The sequence below is a fragment of the Gavialis gangeticus genome, unplaced genomic scaffold, assembly GCF_001723915.1.
Source record: "Gavialis gangeticus isolate Ggan-Ray unplaced genomic scaffold, GavGan_comp1, whole genome shotgun sequence".
In the NCBI taxonomy this organism is placed as follows: Eukaryota; Metazoa; Chordata; order Crocodylia; family Gavialidae; genus Gavialis; species Gavialis gangeticus.
Genome location: NW_017728992.1, coordinates 209,509,394 through 209,530,394, shown reverse-complemented (window position 1 = coordinate 209,530,394; position 21,001 = coordinate 209,509,394). Strand labels below are relative to the sequence as shown.

The following is a 21,001-nucleotide window of genomic DNA, read 5'->3' as shown; positions in this document are numbered from 1 at the left end:
ATCTCGCATGGGTTCAGCAGCTTCCTTGCATTGTTTCCTGTGGTGACTGTGAAGGAGGGTCCCTGTCTTGGCACTTTTCATCTGATGAAGATCATTGTTGCCTGTGAAAGCTCGTTCCCCTCTGAGCCAGTCAGTCTTTAATTGGTAGGCAGAGTAGGGCATCTCCAGCTCTTTCACTTCTCCCTACCTCCATGGGCACGATGGTCTGAGCTTGCCACATCTGACCTCGCTTCCTGTCTACGTCCCTGTGCCAGTCACATGTCCATAGCTCATTGGATTTCTGTGCCTGGGTCTTCCTTTTTGGCCCATCCACTTAAAATTCCTCACTCCCACTCTCAGTGGGCTGAGCCGTGACAGCTCGTGGCACGCAGACATTAGACCACCAGCAGTTGCTAGGTCTGTTAGTTGGCTTGCTGCTGTGTGGCACTCAGCATTGGCAGGTGTGTGACCTTAGCACCCATCTGGCAGAAAGGTGGTTCCTAGCGCAGGGGGGCTTGCCTCAGCGTGGAGGCGTCTGGCAGGCCTGGGCACACGTCCACAGGGAGTTGAGGTGATGGTGGTATATTTTAATTCACAAAAGCTTTCCTTGGTCAGTCCCCAGGCACGCTGAGTGGTGAGGAATTACGGATGACCTGGGCTGGGGACATTAGTGTGGCCACAAACCTCCAAGGCCCATTTGGGATCTTTCCATTTGTGCTGTCTCCTCGATCTCTGTGGCTGGCGAAGGAATTCCTTTGTCCCTGGTGTTCTGCATTGCTAATCTCGCCAGCCTCTGGTCAGACTCCTTTCTGCAGCCTGCCTAAGAGCACAATGAGAGGCTGTCTGCCTTTGATTGTCTCACCCCCAGCATGCAGCTCACAATCATTCAAGTCCCAGCCCTGTAAGAAAAGGTCAGGAACATCATGTGCTGAGATGGGCTTGAAGGGAAGTTGCTTAACCGATTTTCAGGTCTGGACAGATGTGCAGCATGGCTTTGCAGCAGTGGCTCGTTATGTGCTCACCATGTGAAACAAGTCGGCATTGATGGCGACTGAGGTGGCCACTCGTGTGCACAAGGGTGCTTGCACGGTCAGCCCTGCTCCGCTCTGCTGGCAAGCTCGAGATTCGGAAGTGGGGAAGCCCTGAAGTGGAGATTGTATGCCTCGCTTTAGCTCCGCTCCGTGGAGTCTGAGAAGTCTGGACACGTGGCACTGTGTTGTTTTCATCCATCTGTACCAAGCCGGGACAAAGTCTTAAGTTCGCGCTGCTCGCCTGAGAGCCCTGCAGACTTTGGTGTTTGACACATCTTAGGGAAATCTGTCCTGCTTTCTCTGCCCCCAACTGACCTGGCTCTGAGAAGTAGCTCTAGTGCCTCGGAGTGTTTCTTTGACCAAGAGAGGTACAATAACAGTGCATCTGTTGGTGTTTGTAGTGATGAGCTACAGTGGGCCGTAAGGGTCAGCAGTGCTGTACTGGTCGGTGTTGGGGTATTTGTACTTAGGAATACAGTGGCTGCATGGCTAGTGTATGCACACAGAGTTACCGGCAAAGCAAGGTGGGGTCGGAGGCACTGGCTCCTCGTCCCCACAACTGATAGGGCCGTTGGGAGAAGCCTGCGAGTGAGACTGGGTGGCAGTGACTGCCAAGTGGCCACTAGGCAAAGCAGAGCTTTAGCAGAAGCACCGGCTGTGCATGTTGGCTGACTCACCCAGGTCTCGTGGCCTCGGTTATGCGTGGGTCGTGCTGTGCAGTCACAAGGCCTAGCATCCTGACTACTGTAAGGGGAAGGTGAAAAACTGCAGATGCCACTGGCACTTTGGACTTGCTGCGGGAAAGTGGGTTTTCCTGCTCATGCCACTGATAGTTTGGGACATCCATAAAAATATCAACTCGCTAAACTGTTTTCAAAGATTTGCAGAGCAGTGGGGCTGGTAGGGCCCTTGGGAGGTCACATCTAGTCCAACTGCTGTTGCCTGAACTGCCATATAAAAGTGTGGTATAACCTGGTCTTAGAGCTGCACAAAAGCACTGTCACACAACAGCCAGGCACGGTGCCCAAAGACACCAGGAGCACTCTGAGCTCCCACCAGCGAAGCAGGGGGACCAGGGTGCTGTTGGTATCCCGCATTGCAAGGGCACGGAGTGGGTGTTAAATACACATGAAAGATCCTCAGAGGACTGTGCCCCAGTCTGTACCAATCTGACCGTGTGGTAAACTTCCTTCCTGACCCCAAATGCGGCGATTAGTCTGAACAAGACCCTTTGGCTTCAAAATCCCCAGCCGTGGCAGCAGCCAACATCCAGTGCTGTAGAAGGGCCTCCACCCCCTCCATCACTCCCCGCAGCACACCCTCTGTGCTGCCCTGTCACCTGGGGACGGCTGACAGCTCCACACATTGCTTAGCAGTTTTAATAAAGTTCCCCTCAAGTGACTGAGAGGAATGTAGCATCTCTAAAGTGCTGTTCTGCTCTTCACCCGTGGGAACTTGTGCACGTGATTTAGTGGGGTTGGCCTCAACTGTGAGGGTTCCTGTGATGTTTCTGGTTGGTGAGGGCAGTTGCATAGCAGACTGAATTTTACTGCAAGTGCTGTAGAAGTGGTGCTGCATGCAAGATAAGTACCAGAGAGTTGCTCAGATCAGCAGCTGAAGCCATGTAAACCTGGCTGCGCTTATTTAAATATATTGTCACAGCTCATGTCTGAGCCTTGGTCTGAGCTGAGCTGGGCTGCTGTGAGTGCGATGGGCTGGGAACGTTTCTGACAACAGCTCTGCTGGTGATGCAGGTCAGCGTGGCGCTGGTCTCGTGTGTGTTGCTTTGCCCAGTGGGAACAAACTGGAGACTCGCACCTGCCCAAGGGGTGTTCTCATGCTGGCCCAGCTGAAGTGCAGGACCTGGGCCAGGTGGAGCTGAGGCCACCATTCGGTGCTGCTGTACAGTCCACTCCCCATGCAGGATGTTGTTTAATTCTTACCACAGTGTCATGTGGTCGTCTAGCCCGGGGTCTTTAGCTCGCAGCATGTGAAAGCTAGCGTGTGCTCCTGTTTGGGCCCGTGCCCTTGAGCGCTGGAATTCCCTTCTGTGCATCTGACGTGCCAACTTGACCAGGTCAGGCTAGCATTTGCATGGAATTTCCTAGCTCTCCAAGCCAGGAAGAGCGTGGAAAGCACCCGAGTCTGGGTCTGGCCCAAGGCTCAGAATCTCTCATCTATTTAACACCTGCTTCCTTGCTATTAAACCCTTTTGTGCAAAGTAAACTGAATTAGATAGCACCCATTGCTGTTTGATACTGAGAAGCTGTTAGCTTCCTGCTGATATGGCTCTTCCCATGCCCCATGGAAGTGCAGTAGACAGTCTAAATTTAGACATCTGCCTTCCTCCCCAGAGCACTTTACCCTCCTGTGCAGGGGGACCCTGAACTCTGACAGCTCCTGCATGGGCTGCATGTTGTGGTCTCTAGCAGGCACGTACAGCCCACAGCACCTCTGCTTTTCAGTCTGGGTAGAAACCTGCAGCGCGCACTGCCGGGCCTGGCCTTGCAGAGCTGCCTTGCAGCAGCAGCTCAGAGGAGGAAGCGTCTCCAACCTGCCGCTTTGTGGCCTCAGCATCACCTCCAGCTGGGCAGGCAGCTCTCTGTGGTCATGGGACCTTGTGTCACAGCAGCAGAGCTGGTTCTGCCCCGTGCGCTGCATAGCCAGGCCTGTGTCTGGGCTGAGCTACTGGCATTGCTTCTCCCAGCCCAGGAGGGATGGGGTGAAGACTAGAGGAGAATCAGTCACAGGCCTGCCTCTGTCTCCTGCAGTGGTCCCTGCATGTATCGGGCATGTTGGTGTTTGGACCCAAAAGCTTGCAAAGAACAATTTTTCCAGAGTGCCAGGCTCAGGCCAGCCTGGGATTGTGCCCTGCGTGGCCTTCCCCTCACCCACATCCCGTCCCATGGTGCTTTGCTCCACTGCCCTCGAATCCTTTCTGCAGGGCTGGAGGAGGATGCTGGGAGCAAGCCCATGATCCCAGCTCTGACCAGGAGCCGCAGCAGCTGCCGGCTCCCCTTAGTGGGCAGCCGTGGAATAAGCTGCCTTGACAGTAACTCGCCCGGCTCAGAGAGCCTGGCTCTGCAGTACAGCATGGTTCATGCTCCTGGCTTGGGAAGTAACCTGCGAGCCGTGTCCTTGTTTCCCTTGTAAGGCCGCTCCTTTGGGAATCCTGCTGAGCTCTTGGCCCCGGTGGCTTCCTGGTCCTCATGTGCAGGCTGTGTGTGCCCTGCGGGCAGCAGCAAGATGCTGGCAGTGCCCTTGTGCCCCCTCTGTTGCCAGTTTCAGGTCTGGGTGTGCTTGACCAAGCGTGATGCCCAAAACACCATTGTGCGGTTTAAAGCACAGGTTAGACAAACACTTGGCTGGTTCAGGCAGAGTTGATCCTGTGTGGAGCAAGGGCTGGACAAGCTGTGACACCACCCTCTGCCAGCCCAGTGGCTCTGGGACTCTGAGACCACCCTGCCTTGGGGGATTCAGAGGATGTGCACCCCTGCCCATCTCTGACAAAGTACTGGTGCCACACGCCATGCTATTCCCATGCTTCTGGATGGCAGGCAAGGCCCCAGGGGACTGGAGAGGGGCTAACAAAGCACTTGGCCTTAAAGCTGAAGGAGGGGCAGCACCTGGAGAATGGTGGGCTCGGTCCCATGACCGTACTTGTGGGATTCCTTGAGGAAATGGCAAAGCATTTGATTTGCGAGTGGCTGGAGGGGGGAGGCACGATCGCTAGCAGCCAGCATGGACTTGCCAAGGACAAATCCTGCCAAACCGGGCGTGACCAGCTTGGAGGCTGAAATAACTTCACTGGACTTCAGTACAGAGCTGACAGTTTCCTGTGCTGTTCTCATGAGCAAGCAGCAGTGCAGGCCAGATAGAGCACCTGTAGGCAGGTACATAATCGGGTGAGTAACAGCTAAGCAGAAGAACATAAATGGGTCATTGTCAGATGAGCAGGAAGTCCCATGTGTGGCTCCACAGGACAGAGTCTGGTACCACTTTGTGCTTCGTTACAGATGTGGATGTAGCAATAGGCAGCTTCCTGGTCCGGTCTGCAGTCAACACACTAGGAGGGACAGCAAATGCTTCAGAAGACAGAACTGAGACTCCAGGGCAAACTGGGTAGCTGGGCAACAGGCAATATGAAGTTTGGCACAGAGGAGTGCCATGCTGCAGGGGTGGAGGGAAAGCCAAAGGCACAAGTACAGCTTGGGGTGTGACCGGCTGGCAGCAGCACTGCCACACAGGACCTGGGACTTCTCGGGGCTTGTAGGCGCAGTGCAAGTCAGCAGCCTGATGCTGTCACACGAAAAGCAAATCCGAAGCATCATATGCAAGGTGCAGGAGTTGGCAGCACCCTGTGGGGCTGGGCAGGCCTCGGCTGGAGAACGGCAGGCTGCTGGGGGGGGCCATGTTTTCAGGAAGGATGTTAAAAACCCTGGAGAGGATCAGGACAAGTGATGAAGATGACAAAGGATTTGCAGTGTGAGCTGCATGCAAGCCTGCAGGAGCTCGTGTGTTCAGCTTGTAGAAAAGGAGATTAATGGGGGGACATGACAGCAGGTTTCAGATGCTGGAGGGAGGAGCCTTGTTCTCCTGTGCCACAGAGGGCAGGATGTGCAGCAAACAGCGCTCGCATCTCGGGACAATCTTGTTGGCAGTGACTGCAGTAGGACCATGGGAGAAGCTGACCCAAGGATGCTGTGCAATCTCTGTCCTTGGAGTCTCTCAGAAGGGGCTGGCAGGTGTCCCCAGGGTGGATTAGCAGCAGCGCATCCTGTATTTGTGGAGCTGCCTGAGCTGGATGATGCTGGGGCGGGTATGTGGGAGCAGCATGTGCCCTGGCTCTTGGGCTTCCTGGTGGCTGTAGAAGTGGGATGGGAGCGGAGGCTTTCTACAGCCATAGCGCTGGTGTGTATGGCAATGGCTCTACTCCCAGGGCTGCTGGTGCCACAGCTTGCTGCATGGGGCCTGTGCAGAGCAGCTGTGCTGTGCTGCTGGGGGCAGGCCCTCAGGCATGTTTGACAGCTGTGCAGCAGCACTGTCCTGAGTATCTGTGGCTCCAGCAGGTCGCAGGCTTGACAGCATGATGCTGTCACAAGAGCAGCAGGTGCAGCTTTGCTAGCAGAAGCATCGTGAGTAAGGCAGCTCTGAGAGCTGTGGGGAAGCAGGGCCGGCGCTGGCCCCAGCTCCCTTGGTGGGGTGGAGCCATGCCTGTGCCTTGCACTAGGTGGAAGCTCTCTGGGGTGTCCATGGGCAGTGACCCTGGTAAGCAAGAGCTGGGTGGAGAGTGTCCTGGTGTGTAGGGCCACGTCTCTGTGGGCCCCAGGCACTGAGGTTATGTCATTTTGACCCCCAAACCTGTGGTACCACCCGCGAGGCTGCTGAAGAGCAGGTCCCTTGGTGGGTTGTGCTAGGTATGGCTGGCCCTGCCCTGTCCCCACCCCGCAAAGCTCCACCTCTGGCTTTGTCCGAGCCTTGCTGTCACCTGTGTCACGGCTGCAGGTTTGAGTCCTGCCTGGGGGGCTGAGGTCCTGTGGGTGCAGAGTGTGCAGGGCTGGGCAGGCACCCCCAGCAGAGCTGCAGCCGCTGACCCCACACTGCCCTCTCTCCCCAGCCTTTCTTCCGGCTGCTGAACCTGCGCAAGCTGGGCCTGAGCGACAATGAGATCCAGAGGCTGCCCCCAGAGGTGGCCAACTTCATGCAGCTGGTGGAGCTGGATATCTCCCGCAATGGTAAGGCCGGGGCAGGGCAGGAAACACAGAACCATTCGGGGTGCAGCACAGGGCCCTGCCCAGCACCTGGCATCCTCCTCCAAGTGCCCAGCCATGGCGGTGACCCCAGCCCCGGGGGAGGGTGTGTCACAGGTCTCCAGCCCCTCGCTGTCATAGGCTTCTGCGGGGGCCTCCCTTACCCCCAGCCCCACACGCCCAAGTCTCTCCCCTCTTGCCCCTCTTCCTTGGGGGATGGCTCTTACTGGGTCTCTCCGCCTCTATGCTTCAGACATTCCAGAAATTCCTGAAAGCATCAAATTCTGCAAATCCTTGGAGATCGCTGACTTCAGTGGGAACCCGCTCTCAAGGTAAGGCCTAGGCATCCCTCCTTCCACAGGCAGGGGGAAGAGGAGGCTCCCTGTTCTCCCTGGCTTGCCCTGGGCGGGCAGGCAGTCGCAGGTCCAGTCCTCGGGCCTCTCGCTCATGCAGTCATTCTCCCAGTGTTCCAGTGCCCGTTGTGCAGACAAGCCCTACAGAGGCCTCGCGACCCTGCCACCCACCCCCCTTGTCTGAGACTGCCGCAGGGCTGCGTCTCTGTGCTGAGCTTGGTGGTGGTGCTGGTATGAGTGACGTGGCCATGTGGCTGCTGGGACTAGCCTTGAGACCCCTCATTCTCTAGATGACAGATGGATATGACTCTTGCTGCAGAGCTTGGAAAAAGGCCTCATGCTCCTTTGTCTGGTCCATAGGCCAGCTGGGCCCTCATGTACACTGCTGCCCTCCTCATCCCTGCTCGCCTGGGCTCTGTGCTGAACCCTCTTCCTTTGCCCAGCATCCCTCTGCCACTGCCTTTCCCAGTGGGAGCAAGGGGGGGCCTTGCGTGGGAGTGGGGGCAAGGGGTAGGTGGCAGGCAGTGCCCAGAACCCAGCAGAAAAGGACTCTCCCCATCCCATCCCGGGGCCTCCGGGGCCTTTTGGGCCTTGTCGAGGGAGGAGTCTCAGCCCAAGAACGGAAGCATGTGCGCCTGGAGCTTGCACTCTGCTGGAACGATGTCTCACGCCAATCTCCATCAGGGTCCTTGGAGATGGGGGCCCCTGTGACCTGCACCCATCCAGGCAGTTCAGGGACTCCCTGCTGCCCCTAGTGCTGCTGAAATGCTCAGCGTCCGAGCCTCCCTGCAGCTGTGCCTGCCCCATGTGCACTGTTGCGCAGGCTTGAAATGGGGTGCTGGGGCTGTGGCTGGAGCAGGGCCCCTCTTCACGTGAGGGTGGAGGGGGCTTGGGTACTGTGTGCAGGGTGGCATCCATAGTTCTGCCTGTGTGGCTTCTACCATAGGCTTCCCGAGGGCTTCACCCAGCTGCGGAGCCTGGGCCACCTGGCCCTGAACGACGTGTCCCTGCAGATCCTGCCCAGCGACATCGGGAAGTGAGTATGCTTCCGCCCCTGCCAGCCACGCCCGGCACCTGAGCTGGGAGAGGCAAAAGAGACATTTGCAACCTTGTGCCCAGCTGCCAGGCGGTGCTGCTGCCCCCATGCCCCAGGGAGTGGAGGGGCCTAGCTCATGACACTGCAGGGGGCTGTGGTACCAGCAGGCCTGGAGCCAACAGGGATGGAGCCTAGGCTTTCCCACCCTACAAGAGCACCTCCTCTCCCCTCACACCCATGCCCCAGCCCCCAGATTTAGGTGCATTGTGGCTAGCCATGCTCTCAGTATAAGAAGCTCTGCAAAGATGGTCAGCATGGAGGAAGAGGCTTCCTGGCCCTGCTAGGGCAGGCCAACATGCCCACTGTGTGCAGGACTTGGTCCCTACGTAGGCTGGTCCATAGTGTGGTGCTACACTGCCTGCCTCCGGGACTGGTATGATGTTGTTCCTGTAGCAAGGCGTCCCACTCGGCTCTGGTGCTTGGGGATGTCTTTACTCGCATCCCTCCCCTGCCCCTGTGCTGCTGTGCCCACACTGACATGTTTCGTTCATGCAGGCCACATGCGTGAGGGGCTGCCCTGAGGGAGGGTGTGAGCATCTCCCTGTGTCTCTGGAGTCTGGCTTCCTCGCTCCCTTTTCTCTTGCAGTTTGGCAAACCTGGTGACTCTGGAGCTGCGGGAGAACCTGCTAAAAACCCTTCCCACGTGAGTGTCCTTTGAGGGGCTGCAGCACTGCCTTGACTGAGAGTCCTTGTGGAGCCCTAGGACCCAGGCCCAGTGGGCTGGGGAAGGGCTGGGGCGCTTGGACTGTGAATGAGCACTCACTTGTTGGGTTGTTGTGGGTTAGGATGAGAAGAAGTGGGACTGTGCAAGGCACAAGAGAGGCATTTGGGGTTTCAGCCCAGCTGAGCACAGGGTCCATTTGGGGCAGGCAGACTGGGGGCAGCTGCTGATGGAGATGAGAAATCCTCTCTCTTGTGGGCTAGAGCTTAGTGGCAGCAGCTTTGGAGGGCAAGGGGGGACGCAGTCTTTGTGGGGGAGGACAGGCAATGTGGTGAATCGGTGCAGCAGCTTTCTCTGCCGTGTCCCTCCTTGCCGATGCATGGGTGCACTTGTGCGTCCTGTGCCTGCTGGAGCCTACCAGCTCCCCCAGTAGGGGTGGAGTGTGTGCTAGGAGTAACTGGCCTTCTTCAGGGGAGGAGGGATCAGTTGGCATCAGAGGAGAGTGGAGGACTTGGCCAATGCCACTCTGGGGCCTGGAGCAACTCCTTTGTAAGGAAACCAGTCCTTTCATCAAAGGAGTTGCTGCAGTGGGATGGTGAGTGCAGGGCACTGCTGATGCTGGCACTGATGTCCCACAGGTCATTGGCTCCTGTCTGAGGGTGTGCGCACACGCACACAATTCACAGGGACGTGAAAGTGGGGTGAGGCTTTCCCACTGATCACCTGCTCCCTTATAATTGCCCCGTGATAGCTGTGAGCTCAGCAGTGGCCCTCTTGGTGGAAGTGAGCAGTGTTACCATGGCTAGTGGCCATGTACTGAGGGTAAGAGTATTCACATGGGCAATTACCGTGGAGCTGCTGGAGTATGGTAAACCCCATCCCTTTACCCTGCAGCCAGTTGTTTGCACTACAGTACCTTCAGGGTTTATAACCAGCCTCCATCTGTCTAGCTGACCAGAATCTGCTCTTTGAGGATGGGTCATGCATATCATGTGAGGACGGGTCACCTGACGGTGAGAGGAAGCTCTCTGAATAGCAGGGCCTGCTGGAATTGTGGTTGTGGCCTTTGCTGCCTCCTCTGAGTGCATAAAGTGTGGAGGAGCTGTAGCCCTTTCTCAGTTCCTTCTAAACCCAGCCCCCTTTCCTGCAGTGAGATGAAACACCCAACAGGTCTCCAGCCTAGTCCTTCTCCTGATCTTCACACTCATCATCTCAGCAGCTGGATGGAGAGAATCAACCTTGCCCTCTTTCCGTTTTCTTTCCCTGGGCACTTTACAGAAATGATTCTGCTCTGCAATGAGGCTGTCAGCACAGGGTCTCTTACCGGCAGGGGTCAAAGCCTTCCTCCTTCCCTGGAGGGACTTGGACCTCACTGCCTCTGCTTGGGAGACTGCTCTGTGCAGGCGCACGCTCTGCCACCATTTTTGGGGACCTGCATGTTCAGGAACGTGCAGCCTATGTTACATCTGCTGAAGGAGTCCAGGAAGGTTGCCTCAGGCCCAGGTGGAAGTGGAGCTTGGAAAGCAGGGCTGAAGGAGCTGGTTTCTCTCACCTTGGGGCAGGTAGCAAAGGGACACGGCTGAAACTGGCTCCATCAGGTTCAGTGCCAGTGACCTTGGTGCCAGTGGCCTCCAGATTGGGCTGGCATCTCTCCCTTGTCACTAAAGGTGATCCCACGCAACTCCAAAAGCAGGACTGCAGTGTTGCTGCTCCAGGAACAGAGCCCCAGCCCCTGCCCATGGGGGGCCAGCACAGGAAGGAGGAGTCTGGGCACAGACTCGGCACCCAGTGGCAGATGTCCTGTGTTCCCACCTAAGCAGCGACTTCCCCCAGATCTGGGGAGAAGCCCATGTTCCCTGACAGTGCTGCTGTTTCAGGAGGTTCCTTGTGCTCGCCATCACTGCTTTGATCCTTGCCTGTCCCTTGCCTCTGGAGAGCGACTCCAAGGCTGGTACCAGGGATTGTCTGTCAGATGCTCCCTCACCACCCATGTGAGAAGGAAGCAGCACTGGGTTGGTTGTTTCAATGGGACACTGCCCTTGTGTGGGTGGCTTGTGTGCCCAGATCTGTTCTCACAGCTGCTTCTCCCAGACCTGAAGTCCCTGCTGCTGGGGGTCTGGATGTTGGCTTGATAAAGACTATGAGCAGCAGCTGCTCCAGACTCACCCACGTAGTCCTGCCCCTGTGCAGAAGAACGGACCCTACAAGTGGAAGAAAAAGATAAACTAACAAAACAAATGTAAATGGAAAGAGAAGGGCTGTGAACCATGGAGAGCACATCAGAGCTTTGGACACACTGGATTGCTCTAAGTGAGCTGGTCTTGATGCAGTTCATCCCCGGGTGCTGAAGAAATCTGGGAGCCTCAGGCACTAATCTTTGCAAAGTCCTGGCTGACAGGCGAGGTGCCAGAACAGCTGAGAAGGGCTAACCTAGTGCCCATCTTACCGAGCAAGAAGGGGGAACCAGAGACTTCCAGACCTATCGGCTTTGCTTCAATAATGGGATGATATTGCAGCAAAGTATATGAAACAACCTGTCTGTCAACCCCTGTCTCTTGCAGCCAACATGGATTTCTTGAGCACAAAACATGCCAAACCAACGTGGTGCCCTTCTTTGACAGAGTAAGTGGTTTGGTGGATGAAGGGAATGGGGCAGATATAATTTACATAGTCTTTGGTAAGGCACTTGTTGCAGCCCTACATGCCTACGTAAGCCGGAGAAACATGGGCTAGAATGAATTACCATTATATAATTGGCTGGTTAGCCTCCGGCAGGACAGTACCTGTCAAAGGTTGGATGTCAGCCTGGCACGGGGTCTCATGAGGAGTTCCACAGGTTGGGATTTGTTCTGGTCCTGTGTGTTTGACTTGGCTGCAGGGATGGAACTTCCTGATTGAGTTTGCAGAGATGAACCTGGGAGGGTTCACAAACGTTTGGGGTATAGGATTGCAATTCCAAAAGGTCTTGATTGGCTGGAGAGCTTGGCTGTAGATGTCATAATGAAATTCAGCCAAGACCAATGCAAGGCTCTGCACTGGAGAAAGAGAAGTGAACGTGTGCAGACAGAATGGGGTCTGCGATCCAGGCCCTGTAACTGCCTCAGAAACTCGGTACAAGTCAGCAGGATGGTGGTGTCACAGGGAAAGCAAATGTAGTTTGGGCTCGCCAAGCAGAAGTACCGCATGCATGGCACAGAGATAAGACCCCTCCACTTAGGTAGAGTTTACGTTATGGCTGTCTGGGCTGAGTTGGATAGGGCTGATTTTGCCTCAATCAGGGGTTGGACTAGATGTGACCTCTGGAGCTCCTTTCCAGCCCCACTGCTCTATCACTGACACTTGGCACCAGCTAGGCCTCAGCTGGGGTGGGTATTGTCAGGTTCTGGCTAGTGCACTTGAAAGATGGAAAGAAACTGGGGAGGATCCGGAGGCAAGTGAGAGAGGGGGTTTGCAATGCAAGACTGAAAGCAGTGAGGTCTGTTTAGTCTGGAAAAGGGGAGGTAGGGACAAGAGCAGGTCTCAGAATACTGGAGAGGTTGCAGGGAAGGAGAGGGAGAGCAATGGTTCTCCCTCACCAGGGAGGGCAGGACCAGAGATGATGGACTTAAAGCAGATGGAACGTGGAAGGACGTCTTGGCTGCAGGATGCTGGACCGTGCTGCCAAGGGGACTTGTGGACTCTGGTTCATCAAATGCTTTCCAGCACAGATGGGGCTGGCTTGAGGAAAGTGCCTCTGCGCCTGCTCAGGGGTTGGATGAGATGCCTCCCAAGGTCCCTTCCAACCCTGCAGCTCTGACTGAGCCTCAGGGCTGCGCATCTTTGCCTCATTGCTGCATCTGCAAGTCACTGGCCTTTCAGTCGGTCTGTCAAGACCCACCCTCCAGGGACCGTGGCACTCCTCACATGGATGCTTGTGATTTCTTCTCTCTACAGTGAAGTTCCTTGGGGTCCTGTGACAGGCTTGCCTGGTTCTCTCGAGCTCCTTCGGGAATGAGCCTTGTCTGCCTCGTGCCGAATCCATTTTCACTTTGACCCGTTGGGCGTGTGAGCTCCCAGCACTCACGACTGACCCTCCTCATGGGGTCGAAAGTGATGCTGACACCTTTTCAAGTTCTCTGTCCCCAAGAGGGTCCTGGTCTCTTACCTGGATCAGCCTGCGTAACTGATCTGCTTTTGTCCTGAAACCCAGGACACTCTCCTGGGGAGAAGCTGTGTGTACTGCGTGCTCCCAGCATTTTGTGCTCTGTTTGCAGTCAGACCACTGCAGCCACCCCATCCATTCTCTGTTGTAGCCAGCCATCCCCAGGGCAGGCCAGTTCATCACCAAGAACCCCTAAGTGGATAATGCAGGGTCTCCGGCAAAGTTAGCAGCTGGCTGGGATGCCTGTCCTGCTGGACACGAGCATTGCTTTGCTCACAGAGCCTCTGCTGCTTTCCAAGATCTGCACAGCAGTGACATGGAGCAGCAGGCTGGTTCAGGCCGATGCTGGCTGTGGGTTCTGCTGCTGGGGCAGGAGAACAGAGCTGTTGCCACCGTCCAGCTCTTGCAGGCGGCACCCCCTCTTCCCCTCCCTCCACATGTATGTCCATGGGGGCCTGCACTGATAGCACATGGTGAGAAGCCGGTGTTAACCCGCAATGGCTTCTGCAGGATGGTGTCAGTGCAGATCCTATGAGCCTCACTTGTGAGGCTCTTAGCAAGGGATGTGTGCACAGGTGTAGTGGATGGGACTCTTACGAGGACTCCTGGCATGTGCGAGGTGGTCACACGCACAGGGTGTGTCTATGTGTCCAGGAGGGTCTGCTCCGCCCCCACGGCTGTGGTGTTCCTACCCCTACCAGGAGACCTTTGTTGCTGGTTTCCTGTTTTCCTGCAGCCAGACTTTGGTCAGTGTGTTTGTGGGTCTCTAGTAGAGGGTAAAGGACCAGGCAGGGAGGATAAACAGCCAAAGAGCCAGCAGAGGAGAAGGGGGCCTGGGCAGGTTTGTGCAGACAATGCTCCCCAGCCTGAAAGGGACAGAACACTAACCCAGGCTGTGGGGAGCAGAGACTGGCAGGGGGCAAGGGCCCAAGTGTCGGGGAAGCCACTATTAGCTGTATCACTGGGCAGCAGTTTTGTGTGCACCAGGGTTGGGTCAACCCAGGATGAGTTGCTAGAGCATGGGCCCAGCTCAGCACCCTGGACCCACTCCAGGCAGGCTCTCTGGGGACCTTACCTAACAAGCATCTCATCTTCTGGGGTCCCTCCCTTCCTGCAGAGGGGAGCGGTGCTTGGGGCTCCCTTTTTCGGGAGTTGGGGCACTGGTTGTGCTCACGTGTCCTTCCCCAGGGGTGTTTCCTTCTCTTCTCCCAAGTCCTGAACTCCCTCCTGTTGTCTGCATCTTCCTGTGCTCAGGGCTCTGTGTCATGGCACAGGTGGAGGGGCGAGGGGGTCCAGCCTGTGGAACCCACCTGCTGTCTTGGAGCAGGGAGACGCTGACTGGTGACGGTGGGGTCCCAGCATCACTGAGCCCCGGCTCCCACTACCAATGAGACATTGGCCTTGACTGCCCTGAGTGGAGCTGGGCAGGGTCATCTGACTAGTGCTGTGGAGGCCTGTAGGGTGAGGGAGGCACTGTGGCCCTTGGGCTGTGCCTGGGGGGTTCACGGGGATGTCACTAGGGAGCTGGGTCCCTCTGGTAACCTATGTCTCTCTCTCCTCCCTTGTCGGCCTGCAGTTCCCTCTCATTCCTCGTCAAGTTAGAGCAGCTGGATCTTGGTGGCAATGACCTGGAAGTGCTGGTACGTGAGGGGTGGCAGGACGGGCTGGGGTGGGGGCAGTGCCCTGGGCCCTTGAAGGCAGAGTGGCTGTTTGAAGTCGCAGGGGATGACCGAGTTTGGGGTGATCTTGCCTGCTGTGGCGCAGTGGCTGTTCCCAGCTCTGGTCTTCTGCCATTGGCCTTGTCTTGCTTCCCTCCCGCCATGGCATGGCGTGCCCAGGCCCTTTGCTGTGCGATGCTCTGCCCTGCTCTCCAGCTGCCTGTGGGCTGCTTTCCCTGCTGGTTCTGTTGCTGTCTGTAGCTCCTGGCTGGCTCCTACCTTTGTGCTGCCTTCCCTCCCCCGCCCTGTATGTCTGCCCTCATCTCTCCAGCTCTGCTGGGACAACTTCTCGTCCTTCCTCTTCCCAGATTGACCCTCCACTGTTGGGAAACCACAGGGATTTCCCTGCTGATCTCCAGAGGGGCAGGCAGCCAGGCCCTGCAGCTTGTGAATGTGAAACCTTCCTGGAGGGCTGCCTGCCCTGCCAGGGCAAAGTCCATGTCAAGGTCCTGGGTAATACCCAGCCCCAGGGTCCCAAGGTGCATGTTGGTTTGTGGCAGCGTCTGTCTGGAGCAGTGTCCCAACAGGATTGCAGCTCCACAGCTGCAGGGGCTGGGGCCACTCTGTCGTGCTCCAGAATAAACCTTCCAAAAGCTGCTTCTAGCAAGGGAACCCTGCTAAACAGGAGCTGCCTGCGCAGGGCTTCCCTCCCCCAAGCATGTAGGCGGCCCGCAGCCACGCTGCAGAGGCATGTGGACAGTCCTCAGTGCAGCACTGACTTCAGAGTGAGGGGTTGGTCCTCCACATGGCAATCATCTTTCCCCTGCTGGGGCAGCAGCTCACACAGCCCCATGGCTGGCCAGTCTTGGCTAGGAGGTGCTCTGTCATTGTCTAGTTGCTTTGTCTGTACTCACGGAGAAGAAGGAAGAGGGGGGATTTCTCTCGAGGCTGAAGCCTCCAGAGCTCCTACCCCTCCCTGAGGCTGTGCCATCTGGGTAATAGACCCCTGTAAGTAGTGCCGTCAGCCAAGAAACCTGCAGCCTGTGGGATGCAAAGGCTTTGTCAGCTGAATCCTGGCCCCCACAGCGTCCCTACTGCAGCCTGTGGCAGGTGGGCTTTGCCACTCCTCTGTGGTATGTGGTTGGGGCATCGGACCAGCAGCATCCAGCATCACCAGGTTGCAGTGCCCAGGGCCTCCCAGGGCGGTGCCGTTCTGGCGGGGCTCTGGAGAAGGGTGTGACACTGATCTCTCCTTGTCGCAGCCGGACACGCTGGGAGCGCTGCCGAACCTGCGGGAGCTCTGGCTAGACCGGAACCAGCTCTCAGCCCTGCCCCCGGTGAGTACCCATCCCAGGGCTGCCTCGCTGCTGTGTATGCTGCCCTCTCACTCCCTCAAGATGCATCCCATCTCTTTCTACCTCAGGAGCTGGGCAATCTCCGCCGCTTGGTCTGCCTTGATGTGTCCGAGAACAAGCTGGAGCAGCTGCCTGGAGAGATCAGTGGGCTGGCGGCACTGACAGACCTGCTGCTGAGCCAGAACCTGTTGGAGTGCATTCCTGACGGCATAGGTGCGTGCTGGGCTGGGGGCTGTACCACCCCATGCATGGTGCCAGCCCTGGGTGGGATGGGACAAGATGGCTGTGTAGGGGCTGTGTTGATCTCTGGGTGGGATCCTGGAGGAACCAGGTAGTGCAGGGTCCAGGACAGTACAGGGGGCATGGTCCTTGCTGGGGACTGGTGCGCGACGTTGGTCAGCTGAGCCAGGACAAAGTGTGGCTGCTGGGACCGTAATCCAGTGCCAGGTACCAGTGAGTGAGGCCCCAAGGAAGGTGTGATGCTGGGGCCGGTGGTCCATGTCGAACTGCTTCGTTGTGGGATCTGAGAGCTAAGCCCTGTGGGGAGGCGTGGGCCAGGGGTCTAGCCAAGCAGTTGGAGCAGGCTCCTCACCACCTGTGCTGTAGCTGGTGCCTGCCTCATCCCCCTGCCCAGGCCAGCTGAAGCAGCTCTCCATCCTGAAGGTGGATCAGAATCGGCTGACGGAGATGAGTGAGTCGATTGGGGACTGTGAGAACCTCTCGGAGCTCATCCTGACGGAGAACATGCTGACGGTAGGCACACTGGCCGCAGCTCCGTGCTCGCCTGCTACGTGTCTCTTCCCCAGCCATGGCCTCACTGCATCTCGGGGATTGCCTCTGGGGACTGACTGGGACCTCAAGGCCAAGGTCTCCAGGATGTTCTGGCCACTGTGGCCTGCTCTGGTGACATGGGGCAGCCAAGCAGCCTGTTGGGTCAGTCTGCTTGGGAGATGCCTGGAGGCTGGTGCCATCTCACCAGTCCCTGAGGAATCCCCTGCTCTCAGGATCATTGCCAGAGCCCATCCAGCCTGGGCAGAGGCGACACTGGGTGGTGATGGTTTGTGTAAGGACCAGGGCCCTACTCTTCTGCACATTCAGAGGCACATCATAGAGAGCATCCCCTCCCCATCTTGCAGAGCTTGTCTTGGCACTGGGTCAGAACCCAGAGAAGGGGAAGGGCCAGGAGAGCATAAGACAAACTCTTACAGACACTGAGACATCAAGCTGGTAGGGCCCTCCAGATGTCTCAGCTACTCCAGCCCCCTGCTCCCACTCACCCCCAGCCCAGACAAGTGAGTATGTGGCCTGCTCTTAACCCCTGGAGCAGCCTGAGCAGCTGCCAGGCACAGTGCTCCAAATGCCCCTTAACTTGCTCCAGGTAAAGCAGGGGGCAAGGACTGTCACTGTTGCACCACTCCAAGGAGCGTTAAAAACACTGGGGAGATCCCAGGCAGGGGCCCATGCTCCCTGCTATAGAAGGCAAAACCCCCATAGTCTGGACCAGTCTGACTGTGGTGTAAAATTTCTTCTTGACCCTGAACATGGTGACTCATCTGACCCTGATCAGAGGGCTAAGACCCCCTAGCCAGGACTTTTGGGGCTTTCTAAGTCTTCAGAGGTGCTGGAGTCCTTACCCAGGCTGGATGGGAACCTGGACTGAGCTGCACCAGGGTCCCCAGGCAATTTGACAGCTCCCGGGGCCTCAGGAGCTGTGCCCTCGGCTGGGGTGGGTTCTGCTGTTCCCCTGCAGGCTGTCGGTGTGCCTTCTTCCCCTGCCGCCCTGTGTGACGCAGCATCCGGGCCAACCCCCCTTCCCCTTGCTGCTGGGTGCAAGTTTCATAGCATAGCTGCTGGCCTCAGGGCTTCCTCCATGCTGTCTGCCACCCTCCCAGGCCTTGCCCAAGTCCCTGGGGAAGCTGACCAAGCTAACCAACTTGAATGCGGATCGGAACCGGCTCACCGTGCTTCCAGCCGAGATTGGGGGCTGTGCCAGCCTGAATGTGCTGTCCTTGCGAGACAACCGATTGGTGCTCCTGCCGCCCGAGCTTGCCAGCACCACCGAGCTGCATGTCCTGGACGTGGCAGGGAACAGGTGAGTGCTGGTGGGGTGGGAGTGGAGGTGGGGCTGGGTCACGGGCATGGGCCCCGTCCATCATGTGAGGGGTGGTGCACAGGGATTCAGGAGGGATTGCAGCAGCAAATTGCTCAAGAGTAGGCCATGGCTGGGTGGTCAGGATTCTCCACACTACTTCTGTTGTGTGTCCTCATCCATCCTGCCAGGACCAGGAGCCAGGCTATGGCTATGCTGCGGTGCTGAGCTCTTTGGCTCAGTGTTGATGCCAGTGGCTTTGTGTTCGGTGCCCGAGACCCTTGTGATGAGGGTCAAGCCAGCCCTGCCCGTGGCCCAATGCCATGTCCGTCTCCCAGCCTGTTCTTCAGGACTTCATCCAGCCCATTAGATGTTGGCTGGGGGAAATCTCCTGTGCCCTTCTCTCCAGGGTCCTGGCTCCTTGGCTGTGGGGCTTCAGGCTAGCTCCCTGCTGGATCTCCTTGCACACAGCTCATATAGACCAGGGCCTGGGGCTGCCTGTTGGTGCCTTGCAAATGGGGATGCTCTGCCCTGTTGTAGGACTCTTGATGTGTCCACTTCCTACCCTGTGGCCTGGGTTGTCCCTGACAGTGACCCAGCAGCTGCTTGGCTCCAGCTGTCTGGGCACAGGGGCCAGGATGCTGAGCTGTCCCTTCCGGGTCTCTCCAGCCAGTGGCAATTCCAGGATCTCCCTTGCTTCCTGTACATGGCATCCACAGAGTTGCTCTGTGGGCTTCTGTGTAGCCTGACTGTCTCACTGAGGCTCCAGCACACACAGGGTGAAGCATAGGCCATGGCCCCTCTGCAGGCTTGCTGGGGTCTCTCTGGCTCTGGGTGGAGGAGTGCCCTGCCTGGCTCAGTCTCTCTGGGTAGAGCGGAAACTCTTTTCTACCCAGCTCAGCACACAGTCAGCTGTCACCTTTTGCCTCCCAGGGTGCTGCCAGGCTCAGACCTGCACAGTAGGGAGGGAGGCGTCCAGGGGAGATTCCCTTTCGGCCGCTGGAGTCTGACCGACTGTGTTGTTTCTCCAGGCTGCAGCACTTGCCCTTTGCCCTGACCAACCTCAACCTGAAGGCCTTGTGGTTGGCAGAGAACCAGTCCCAGCCCATGCTGAAGTTCCAGACCGAGGATGACGAAAAGACGGGGGAGAAGGTTCTCACCTGCTACCTGCTTCCCCAGCAGCCCTCTCCCAGCCTAGGTAAGAGGCTGGTTTGTGAGGGCACCCTGCAGCACTGCGCCTTCTCTGGGGGTTAAAAGGGGGGCCCCTCTTGGTTTCTAGGGCATGATCCCTTGATCCCATGGCTGCCCCCTTCCCTCAGTGCCTTGGCAGTTCTGATCCAGGTGCATCTCCCCAGCTCTGGGCCTGGTTATGATGACCTGTAACAGATCTGGGTTCCTGACCAGTGACCCGGGAATGCCCCAACTCAGAGGGTGGGAGCTATGAAACCTCCTCTTCAGCTGTCCTGCCTGTCTGAGCACTGCCTGCCATTCATCTTCTGATTCAGTGCTCTCCAGACATGACAGCTGCTGTTCCCTTCCCTTCTACTTGACCTGTAGGGATTGAGGTGACCTTATGTTAAGGGACCTTGTCAGGCCATGAGAAGCAGGAGGCAGGACGCATCCCCTTGGGGTCCTAGCCCTCAAGGCCCCCTGTCTCTTAGTGGCTGTGACTGAAGCATGCTTGTTGGTGTGAAGTTCCTGTCACACCCAGGAGGCAGCTACCACTCGGGTATTACCAAAAGGCTCATTACTGTTTGGCCTCATGAGAGGTAGGGCTACTGCCCACCTATGACCAGGACCCTTTTTTTGCTTAACGCAGAGTTAAGCTACAGCTACAGTTCCCTTAAGGATTATCCTTAACAAGCTAAATACAGACTAAATGAAAGTACTGTAAGTAGATGCATAACTAATTGGATCATCATGCTCGACAAGTAGTCTGCAATTAGTCGATGTGTAGCTGGGAGGATGCATCAGGTGGGGTTTCACAGGGGTCTGTCCTGGGTTTGGTATTGTTCAACATCTTCATTAATGATTTGGATGATGTGATTAAGCACATGCTTAACCAATTTGTGGATGACATCAGATTGGGTGGAATTGCAGGAAGTCCAGAGAGCAGGGCAAGGATCCAGAGTGGCCTGGACATACTGGAGAAATGGTCCAAAATCTTGTTGAATCTCATCTCATTGGACACATGCAAAGTCCTCCACTTGGGACAGAATAACCTCATGCACAAATACAGACTGGGGAGTGACTTGCTAGGCTTCAGTGCTACAGAGAAGGACCTGGGATTATGAGATAAATATGAGCCAATAGTGTGCTCTTGTTGCAAAAAAAGCCAACAGCCTCCTGGGTTGTATTAATGAGTGTCACTTGCTATTAAGGGAATGATTCTTCCACATATTCAGCAGTGGTGAGTCTTCACCTGGAGTCCTGTATCCAGTTTTGAGCCCTGCACTTCAAGAAGGACATGGGCAGTTTGGAAAGAGTCCAGTTTAGGGCAACAAAAATGATCAGGGACCTGGGAGACAAGACATTTGGGGAAAGGCTGACATAATTAGGGTTATTTAGCCTGGAGAAGGGAAGACTGAGAGGGGATTTGATAAGTCTTCACGTGACTGAAGGATGATTACAGAGAAGGTGGAGATGGGCTTTTCTCTGTGGCTGTAGGGGACAGGACTAGGAGCAACAGACTCAAGCTGCAGAAGGGGATATTTAAGCTGGAGATCAGGAGGAACTTCCAGACTCTGACAGTGATCAGGCATTGGAACAGGCTGCCCAGGGAAGTGGGGGCATCTCCATCCATGGAAACTTTGAAGAGCAAGTTGGGCAGACCTAGATTTCATAGATTTTGGGGGTCAGAAGGGACCTCAGTAGATCATCAAGTCCGA

General features: G+C 56.7%; 1 protein-coding gene across 4 annotated transcripts in view; it reads left to right on the top strand.

Moving 5' to 3' along the window:
• The window catches only part of SCRIB (scribbled planar cell polarity protein), a 157,891-nt gene that overhangs the window by 12,021 nt on the left and 124,869 nt on the right, over window positions 1-21,001 (top strand). For all 4 annotated transcript variants that reach the window (XM_019528277.1, XM_019528278.1, XM_019528276.1 and 1 more), the window contains exons 2-11: window positions 6,628-6,745; window positions 7,014-7,092; window positions 8,060-8,149; window positions 8,796-8,852; window positions 14,588-14,651; window positions 15,932-16,006; window positions 16,093-16,237; window positions 16,659-16,777; window positions 17,917-18,116; window positions 19,145-19,311. In XM_019528277.1, the coding sequence (XP_019383822.1) occupies window positions 6,628-6,745; window positions 7,014-7,092; window positions 8,060-8,149; window positions 8,796-8,852; window positions 14,588-14,651; window positions 15,932-16,006; window positions 16,093-16,237; window positions 16,659-16,777; window positions 17,917-18,116; window positions 19,145-19,311 (1,114 nt within the window). The remainder of the gene's footprint in view (window positions 1-6,627; window positions 6,746-7,013; window positions 7,093-8,059; window positions 8,150-8,795; window positions 8,853-14,587; window positions 14,652-15,931; window positions 16,007-16,092; window positions 16,238-16,658; window positions 16,778-17,916; window positions 18,117-19,144; window positions 19,312-21,001) is intronic.